This window comes from Brassica napus, chromosome C9, assembly GCF_020379485.1.
Source record: "Brassica napus cultivar Da-Ae chromosome C9, Da-Ae, whole genome shotgun sequence".
Taxonomy (NCBI): Eukaryota; Viridiplantae; Streptophyta; class Magnoliopsida; order Brassicales; family Brassicaceae; genus Brassica; species Brassica napus.
The window spans coordinates 14,616,035-14,626,264 of record NC_063452.1 but is presented as its reverse complement, the minus strand read 5'-3'; the positions used below and the strand labels follow the sequence as shown (position 1 = coordinate 14,626,264).

Genomic DNA, 10,230 nt, shown 5'->3' with positions numbered 1-10,230 from the left:
TTGGGCCGGGAATAATTCGGTTCAGTTCTGATATTTCTGATTTACCTTGTTCGAACCGAGAAGTAATTTCGGTTTGGTATTCTCAGCTAGTAGTTTTAGGCAAATCCCCCTTAATTAAAATCGATTTGATTTATTTTAATAAAATCTAAAAATATAGAGATCAATGGTACATATGTCAACTAAAGGCTAATTTTCATTAAAAAAAATTATGTTGTAATAAGATAAATTTGATAAATAAATAGCAATAAAATGTTAAAACAAAAAAGGACAAACCAGAAATAAATTTTAAATTAGAAAATAAACAGTATAGTGTTATGTGTATGGTTATAAACTTTATATAAAATATATAATAATTTTTTTTATAACGCTGATTTATTATGACATTACATTTATGAAAAATATTACATAGATGATTCAACAACCGAAAATACTACATATGCTTTATGAGGATCTACGTCTAATTACATCATCTGAGTCGTACTAAGAAAATTCATTTTTGGCCAGATTTACTTGCACCTTGTTGAAGATCTCTTGTAAGTATTTGTTCTGTAGTCTGTATTATTAAATCGTTCTCTCCGGAACTTGAAACCTAGATTTCCGGTAATCTGCAAGAAATTGCATAGTATAGGATTTGAATCCCATACATGGGTGTAGAAACATTTAAACTTTAACCAGTAGGCTAGGTGCTTCCATAAATAATAATTCTTAATTTATGAATATAAAAAACTGTATATATCTATAAATTTTTTTTATATTGTTATATTATTGGATTATGATATATTTTGAATTTGGCCCAGCTTTAAACGAGAGATTTTATATAAAAAAACTTCTGTTATTTAGCATATGTGTAAAGAGCTTGAAAAAAAAAGTTACACAGTACACTTTTACCATTTTAACATCCCTAACAGTACTCTTATATGTTGGAGAAGTAACTAAATAAATACTACAGATACTTACAAAAATGACAAGAAAATTTCAAAATACGGTAGTTCTCATAGTTTCTAATTCATGAGCTCGACTTTGGGTAGTTTCCTTATGGTAGCACTATTACTTGTACTTTTAGTAATGCGTTAAAGGGCATATATTTCTCTTGCAAGAAACGCACACGTATCCTAATAAGTAATAAGTACATATGTATTAAAATGATCATAACCAAAAAACTGTAGAGACTATGATGTGGGAAGACAACAACACACTACAACTTACTCCAAACACACAAAACATTCCAGCATCTATAATTTTACAATAAAAAAATTATCCACGTCATCTCTGTATTGATACGAGATATTACGTAGAAAAGAAATTTTAGAAAAAGAAGATTAATTCATATGATAAAAAAAAAGATTAATTCATATGATAAAAAAAGATTAATTCATAGAATATTTTCTTTGGTTGGTATTTATTTAAAAATCCATGCTTCAAAGTTTTTTGGTGTTGATCTTTTTGGTGTAAATTTCCAGTTTGTCCGTACATCGGATTTTTGTTTCCACAGGTTTTCGTTTACTTTAGTTTCTCCTCTTTCTAAAACTTATTCTAAATCGACATTTTTCTTCTTTGGTTATGCACATACGCCTTTTATATGAGAATAAATCTTCACTCATCCTTTTAAGATCTGATAGATTGGCATCAGAATCAAGTTTCTCAGATTGAAAACAAAGAAGTGGTGCTGGATTTATCTCGACTGATATATTCTTACAACCACCGAAAAACTAAAATTGAGAAAACTCCATTGATTTATGGAAACCTTATATTAAAACGGAAAGTGTCTTTACTATCCTATAATTATTATGTTCAAAACTTATACTAACATTATCGTAAAATTATTATGTTCAAAACTTATATAACATGTAAAATGAATGTAGTTACATAATAAAATTATTGTAACAGATAGATGGCCGAGCTGGACAGTTAAATAATATATATTAAATTCATTATAAAATATAAGACTGCATATTTTGATTAATTCTTGCAACGTGGAGTCTTGACTTGAAACAGGAGATGTAAGAAGAGTTTTTTTTTTTTTTTTTGGACTGAATGTAAGAAGAGTTTTGTCAGCTTAGTCTTAGATATATACCTTAGGAAAACACATATGTATGTATATGTATTATTCGCTTAGATTAATTAGGTCGTAATTACTGTATTTATATTACACGTTACAAGTTGACCCCAAAAAAAAATTTACACGTTACACATAAAGATCATGTACATTATATCATAATTTATAAAGGCGACAATCTCTAGTTTTATTTATGAATACAAAAGAGATTGTGTTGGGTTTGTAGAGTATTTGTTTTTAATATACGCGGAGACTTGAGCATGATCACCAAATCGCTCAAGGGTTGGTGGTTCCATAGGTACGGCTGGATGCATCACCGTAAGCGGTGCCACTGCTCCCAGAACCATCAGAATCCGCTGCAGCACCCGTAGTGGTGCCACCATAAGCGTAACTGTTAGAACTTGCACTTACTGTGGTAAGACCTTCTGCATCGACAGATCCATAAGTACTTTTAGAGACAGTTGCAGATGTATCTGAGCTGGGACCGTCGGGACCTGCAGCAGCACGAGCATTGGAATTTTCATAATTATTGGCACCAGTTACGGCATAAACTCTGCTAAGCTCAGCTCCAATGCCGTTCGTAGTGACAGTTTTGGGAATAGAAATGCCTAACTTTGTCTCTTTAGACACTTCTTCGGACTGCCTTGCGCAAACATTGGCACACACAACTCCAACAAAGATCAAAAGGACAACAAACTTCATGGCATTCGAATATTTCTCTCTGTTATTTTATTTATTTTCCTTTTCTCTTTTTTGATGAGTTGCATCGTTACTCAGGTACTTTATACACACAGACAAGTAGCTTTTCAAGAAAAGAATGCATTTCTTACAAGATAAATACATCAGTTAATATTTTAATTAACCCTTAACTAACAGTCTTATATACCAAGATGTCAAATTAAAGGAGGGTTACGGTGTCATGAGAAAATCTTAGTGCCAATAATAACCCCCCCCCCCAAATGTTTCCTTAAGTTATTTAATAAAATATTTTCTAAATTGTAATAAAAAATATTCAGAAACTTTTAAAACAATCTATATATTCGAATAAGCAAATTTTCAAAACATATTTTAAATTTTATATTGCATAAAAGTATAAAACTGAATGACTGATGAATAAACATCTTAAAAATGTTTATCTTATGAGACCGAATTGTTCTTATATAACAAGTTTTAAAAAATAGTAATGTGTACGTATTAAGTCTGAAAAACAACTATACAATGTCTACACATAAATCTTTTAATTCATTATCACACATCACACATAATAATAAACTATTATCAAGATAACAAATGCTACTCCCTCCGTTTTTTTTATATAAGCCGTTTTAGAGGAATTTTTATGTTTCTAATTATATGACGTTTTCGGTTTTCTATGTAAAATTTATTAACACTTAATGTTATATAATCAATGATAATATACTTTCTATTTTATTATTGGTTGATTTGTGGTTAGGTAAATAATTAATGAGATTTTTGTTTAGAAAATATAAAAAATTAATGATTTCTTAATTTATATGCACAATTCTAAAACGACTTATATTAAAAAACGGAGGGAGTATTAATTATCATAAAATTAATATCTACAAACCTTATTGCTACATAATCATAAATAAGGAGAAATATATACAAATATTTTTTTCTTATATACAAATATTATATATATATATATATATATATTACCATTTTTTTTTTTTTTTTTTTTTTACAATAGAGGTCATGATATGAATTCGAGAAAAAAGTGAAACAAAAAGAGAGAGAGCATTGATTTCTTGAAACTTGGGAGGAAAATTTGTCGACTATTTTCTTCTTTTTTTTAATAAATAAACTTTCTGACGCAGCTAGATTTTATTTCTATCCGAAGTATTTGGTTTACCAGTAGCAGACCAGAGGACAGGATCACGTCTGAGCAGTCTTTTGCTGTTCGCTGCTGTCAGTAACATTACACCAAGGAAGATCAACACTGAGATGGAGCAGAAGATAAACATCAAAGCAGAAGCGACGTGGTCTTTCACCTCTTCTGCATACTGAACGGAGTCTAAAGCAAGAAAAGTGATCGGGAACGAGTAAGCCCACCATGCAACATTGAATCTTTTTATCGATTTCTTCAAAAGAGTCGGCCTACATACCTGAAAATGTTAAACAAAAACAAAGGTAAATGTCCAGTCATTTGATTTCTGTTTCTTAGCATATCAGCAAACTTAAAGCCGGTCCCAGACATAAGTAAGTGAAACATTGGACAACGATCCCCAAAGTTAAGATATATTGTTTACCAAAAAAAAATATAAGATATATTTTGCTCAAACATCGGTTCACAAACTTGTTTAATTTTTTTATTTAAATCCTTATTAGATTGTCTAGAGCCTTAGAATTACACGACCCGCCTTGCGTAAACTTACCAGGGATACAAAGATGAAGAGCGACAGGAAGAATAACATCTTTGCTAATGTATCAAAGGTTCCAGAAATGTAGTTCCAAGCTAGACTTCCCGTGGCTGGTGCAGCAAAGAACAAGAAGAAAACTGGCCTCAGAGTGGTTGGAAAGTTGTTTCCGCCTGGTAGGCGTTGATAAAGTGTGACAAAGATAACTAAATAGTGAACCATTCCGAGCGAGAACAAGCATAGAGCACACTCTCTCCAGCCCATCTCCGCTGCTCCTCTTGCAGCCACTAGGTTTGCTATCACTGAAACTTGGCTCGCTGGGTTTGCCATTATCGACAAAAACCTTTTTTCTGTTGTGAACCATTGGCCGTAAAGCTTTGTGTCGAGGGTCAAGATCGGAGCAGCAAACAGCCAAAATAACGTCTGGTACAAAACGCTGTGTGGTTCCAACAGAGGAGCTGATTGTAGCAAGAGAAGGCATGAAATGGAAGGAGCATAAAGATAGTTCACTCCAATGTAATGGGAGAACTCTTCCTTCACCAAGTCAAAGAAGAAAATGCACTTGAAAGCATACAGAAAACAGAGTGACACGTGTGTTGCAAGTGCTAGATACCATAGGAGGTGAAACGCCATAGACGGGAGATCGCTATGCAAATGGACCATTGTCTTCCACAATAAAGCTTGGCTACAAAGAGAAAGGCTTATTCTGAAATATCCAGCGTGGAGACTACTTAAAACAGACATCAGGACAATGGGCTCGGCATCAGCGAGGTTAGTATATCTCTTTTTCTTTCTGGATATTGGGTAATCAATTTTGATTTGAATTTCTTGACAAGGAACTACCAAGATTTCCATCTCAGTATATTGATTTGATAGCTTGTTTGATTCTGTGATGTCTCCTAACCTTAGAAAAAAAGATTCATAAAGAGGCATTAGGCAGAGAAATCAAAGCCAACGGCGACTTAGTTGGAATAGTGTTGGACAAAAATGATAGTTCAAAATGGTAATGAAAAGATAGCAGCGTTTAGTAACTTTTGCTCAGCTTCAATAACTTCAATACACATAAATCTTTTCCAATTAAAAATTTATAAAAGGAATATTAAGTAAATAAACCTTTGATATATAATACTACTACATATGTACAGTAAAAAGCTAAAAACTCTATAAATTAATAGTATGTGTATGTATGGTTGTTGTACTTTATTTTTGTTTCACAAAAAAATCCAGTTGGGTCTATAATAAGTCCGGTTATTACTTGGAGAGATAAACTTTTAAGTGTATTTTAGTGAAACGTATGATAGAAGCTTAAACATTTTTTTTCTAGTAGAAGTACTAGAAGAGTGTGATTGGTACTACAAACTTTACTGAGAGTAAATAATATTAGAGAAACTGGACGTAACAATAATAGGGTAAAAAATGTCACTTCCAGCGTAACACAATTTTTCTCTTCAAATAGCAAGAAGAACAAAAGTTATGATTTGTTTCATTAGAGTAAATTGGAGTAAAAGAAAAAGGTAGAAAATGGTGGGAAATTAAATGTTGAAAACAAGAGCAAAAAAAAATAAAATAAAAAAAATCCTAAGAATAGTACTAAGATTTTCTCACGACACCGTAACCCTCTGACGCTGGATAGTACCTTTAATTTGACATCTTGGTATAGAAGACTGTTAGTTAAGGGTTAATTAAAATATTAACTGATGCATTTAAGCATGTATTTATCTTGTAAGAAATGCATTTGTAGCATGTGTGTATAAAGTACCTGAGTAACCATACAACTCATCAAAAGAAAAAAGGAAAATAAATAAAATAACAGAGAGAAATATTCGAAGATGAATGCCATGAAGTTTGTTGTCCTTTTGATCTTTGTTGGAGTTGTGTGTGCCAATGTTGGCACAAGGCAGCTCGAAGAAGTGTCTAAAGAGACAAAGTTAGGCATCTCTATTCCCAAAACTGTCACTACGAACGGCATTGGAGCTGAGCTTAGCAGAGTTTATGAAAAATATTACATATATAATTCAACAACCGACAATACTAAATGTTTTATGAGGATCTACGCCTAACTGCATCATCTGAGCCGTACTAAAAAGATTCATTCTTTACCAGATTTACTTGATCCTTGTTGAAGATCTCTTGTACCGACAATATTTCATGAACTCTGCTAAGCTCAGCTCCAATGCCGTTCGTAATGGCAGTTTTGGGAACAGAGATGCCTAACTTTGTCTCTTTAGACACTTCTTCGAGCTGCCTTGTGCCAACATTGGCACACACAACTCCAACAAAGATCAAAAGGACAACAAACTTCATGGCATTCATCTTCGAATATTTCTCTCTGTTATTTTATTTATTTTCCTTTTTTCTTTTGATGAGTTGTATGGTTACTCAGGTACTTTATACACACATGCTACAAATGCATTTCTTACAAGATAAATACATGCTTAAATGCATCAGTTAATATTTTAATTAACCCTTAACTAACAGTCTTCTATACCAAGATGTCAAATTAAAGGTACTATCCAGCGTCAGAGGGTTACGGTGTCGTGAGAAAATCTTAGTGCCAATAATAACACCGTAGGAGTACTATTCTAGCAAAATATGAAGTAAAGTTGAGTGTGTGTTTTTCTCCATTTAAATAGTAAATAGAATAAAACATAAAAAAAATGTATTTGACTTGATTGGAAAGTTTTCAATGAAACGTGGAGTAAATTAACTTTTAAAATAAATAGTTACTCAAAATAAACAATTTTACTCTTTTTACAGTTATTAGCGAAAAGATAGATGAAAAGTTATCCACCCGATTGGTATGATAATAGTTGAAGTGAAAGTAAATATGATTCTCTCTGAAAATATAACACCATTTATGACATACAATAAGATCAGAAGTGGGTAAAAGGAAAAAAACTTAGCACTTATGATAAAGAAATGGTATTTTGTAATTTTTGTACTAATTATCTTATGCTCTTTGGGCAAAGTATATCTCCAATGGTTATATATAGGAGTGGACGTTCGGATATCCACGGATTCGATTAGGGCTTATTCGGATTTTTAGGATTAAAGATTTCAGTCTCATTCGAGTATTTCTAAATTTTAGTTCGGTCCAGGTTCAGGTTCGGATAACCTATTTAAATTATTTTTAAAATTTAAAACTCACATATACTTTAATTTTATAAAAATCTAAAAATAAAATAATATATAACATATAAATTTGAATAATATATGCTAAAATACTTAAACTTAACATAAAAGTTGGTTTATCTTGAATAGTTAGATGGAGAATCAACAGATAATTTAAATATTTTGATGTAATTAATATTTTTAGCTTATTGTAGATATTTAATTTTGTCTATTTGTATATATTTCAAGTATTTTAGACAACTTCAAAATATTTTTAAAATTTTGGATTTTTTGGACATTAAATCTAAATATAAATAATGATTTAATCATATAGCCATAATATTTCGGTTTGGAAAAATTTCAAATATATTTTACTATCACTATTCACTACTAAATTCTAACCATTTTTTTGTTTTTAAAATTTTCAATTTTACCCAACCGTAATTTTATTATAACTGAGCCTTTATTATGGACATAAATTTAATTTACAATAAAATATATAATGATTTATATGAACTGATAATTGTGAGAATGCAATCACTAATAAATTTGTAATTGCAGTATTAATCACAAAGATTTTAGATATACAATAAATCTATATAAAATTTTGAGAATCAATTTGTAAATAAATAATTTCAACATCAAAATAAGTTTGTAAGTAGTTTTTCATTCAATTTCATGCGTTGATGTTTATAAACTTAAATTTTACCTCAAGATAATTTATTACTGGAAAACTTATCCTTCATATTTTTATGTTTTCTCAACATAAAGAACAGTTGGAAATGTTCTTCCTGTTACTATTATAGATAGATATATAAGGTTGTTTCTTATTAGAGTTTTCCAGCAGTAGCTCTTAAGTAAATATATTCTCTATCAACTACTCATTTTATTAATCAAGTTTCGGTGGATGATAATTAAACACACATGCATCGTGCTCTAGTCTCCTTGACTAGAGAATATCACGTACGTTACAAATCCTAAGAATATGGACTATGTAAAACATCTCAATTTTTTGACAAAAAATATTTAATCAAGAAACTATGAAAACTTATTTAGAAGCTATTGAGATGCATGTCTCACTTTCAGTAACCAATTTAGAAAATAAAATTAAGTTTAAGTATGTAAATAAATTATATTAAAAATATAAATTTTACTTCTTCTGTTTACAAAAGCATCATTTTGATACTTTTTATTGTTATGCAAAGAGCCATTTAAGTAATTTATATTAAAAATATAAGTTTAAGTATTGTTTAGAAAATTTTAATTAAGTATTGTTGGAGATGCTCTTAGTTTTCATTATTGCTATTGAAATTTAGAGATTTATAACTGTGTATATAATACAAGTAAAAAAAAATCTAAATTCGCAAAATCTAAATCTCGACCAAACTAAATCTAAATCTTAATAACGTTTGAATATACCTGTAAATTTTTGCAGCAAGACTTTGAAACGAATGATTTAAGATTGTGCAGCAATATAAATATCTTGTCTCTGAAATTTGATCATGGATTGACGTCGCCGAAATTCCCTCTGTTGAACGGATTGTTTTCTGATCGTGGTTGTCGTGTGAGTACCTCACGTTGACTTTTGCTCTTCTCAAAAACGATATTAAGTTTGCCTTACGTGAAGATTCCTTATATAAAGAATTCACGTGCATCATAAAACCCCTTTTTGATTATCTCACGAAACCCATATACTGTATATAATTATTATTGTTGTTGTCGCAATTAGGCCTGAGACTTTTATCCGAGATCCGGATTCGATCCGAGATTCGATCCGGATCCGATCCGAAAATCCGGATATCCGGAGGGGCCGAATCCGGATCCGGATAGTAAAATGTTAGATCCGTCAAAGCCGGATCCGGATCCGGATATCTTAATTTTTAAGTCAGGATATCCGGATCCGTAAGTTTTATTAATAAATATTTCAAAAATAGTAATATCTATATATAAAAATTAATTTTATTTAATATATTTTCATTTTTATAATAATATATATAAATTTTATGTAAATTTTGTAATATTGTACATAGAAATAATTAAAGATGTTATATATATATATATATTTTAAATTATTGTTAATATTTTATATATATATATTAATATTATTTTTTATTTATTTTAAGGATCTAAATCCGGATCCGGATATCCGCCGGATATTACAATTTTTAGGAGGATATCCGACACCCGGATATCCGAGAACCCCGGATCCGGATAAGGATAGTAAAATTATGGATCCGCCGGATAAGGATCCGGATCCGGATACCTTAAAATTGCCCGGATATCCGATCCGTCCCAGGCCTAGTCGCAATATCTATTCTTTACTAATAAAATAGACTTTTATCCCTCTTTGAGACAAATAATGACACGTGTCATTCATACATTAGCTGCGTTTCTGTTTATTTGTTTCGATTGGACTGTGCGGTTTTGTAATAATTTTTGTTTGGGTTTTAAACATTTTGAACCCAGTAATGAATAAATGTTTCGTCCTGGCTTTGTTTTAGAGCGATAGACTTCTCCTACGAGCTCCAGAATCTTTGAATGACGCAAAACTTTTCGATTTCTTATCTGTAACGGCGAATTGATTCTTAATTCTCTCACAGGTTCTACGTAATTAACCCACTCCTCCACTCTGCAGGATTCAATCGACCTAAACAGATCCCCAAAGTAACATGCTCAAGCTACGAC

At 30.9% G+C, this 10,230-nt stretch overlaps 2 protein-coding genes across 2 annotated transcripts; both read right to left on the bottom strand.

The window, feature by feature from the left end:
* Positions 1–2,028: 2,028 nt before the first annotated feature.
* On the bottom strand, positions 2,029–2,937 carry LOC111208503 (UPF0540 protein At1g62060-like). The gene has a single exon (XM_022707548.2). The coding sequence runs from the start codon at positions 2,756–2,758 to the stop codon at positions 2,333–2,335; it is 426 nt and encodes a 141-aa protein (XP_022563269.2). The 5' UTR covers positions 2,759–2,937; the 3' UTR covers positions 2,029–2,332.
* Positions 2,938–3,761: 824 nt separating this feature from the next.
* Positions 3,762–9,203, bottom strand: LOC106412201 (S-type anion channel SLAH4-like). The gene is made up of 3 exons (XM_022707987.2): positions 8,965–9,203; positions 4,453–5,338; positions 3,762–4,182 (listed from the first exon to the last, which is right to left on the bottom strand). The coding sequence occupies exons 1-3, from the start codon at positions 9,201–9,203 to the stop codon at positions 3,895–3,897; spliced, it is 1,413 nt and encodes a 470-aa protein (XP_022563708.1). The 3' UTR covers positions 3,762–3,894.
* Positions 9,204–10,230: the final 1,027 nt, after the last annotated feature.

Excerpts from the sequence above, each read along its gene's own strand:
- LOC111208503 (XM_022707548.2), bottom strand. The coding sequence starts at position 2,758 with ATGAAGTTTGTTGTCCTTTTGATCTTTGTTGGAGTTGTGTGTGCCAAT.
- LOC106412201 (XM_022707987.2), bottom strand. The coding sequence starts at position 9,203 with ATGATGCACGTGAATTCTTTATATAAGGAATCTTCACGTAAGGCAAAC. Across the intron at positions 5,339-8,964 it reads CTTGCTGCAAAAATTTACAG|GTTAGGAGACATCACAGAAT; the intron begins GTATATTCAAAC and ends TTTTTTTCTAAG. Across the intron at positions 4,183-4,452 it reads TCTTCATCTTTGTATCCCTG|GTATGTAGGCCGACTCTTTT; the intron begins GTAAGTTTACGC and ends TAACATTTTCAG.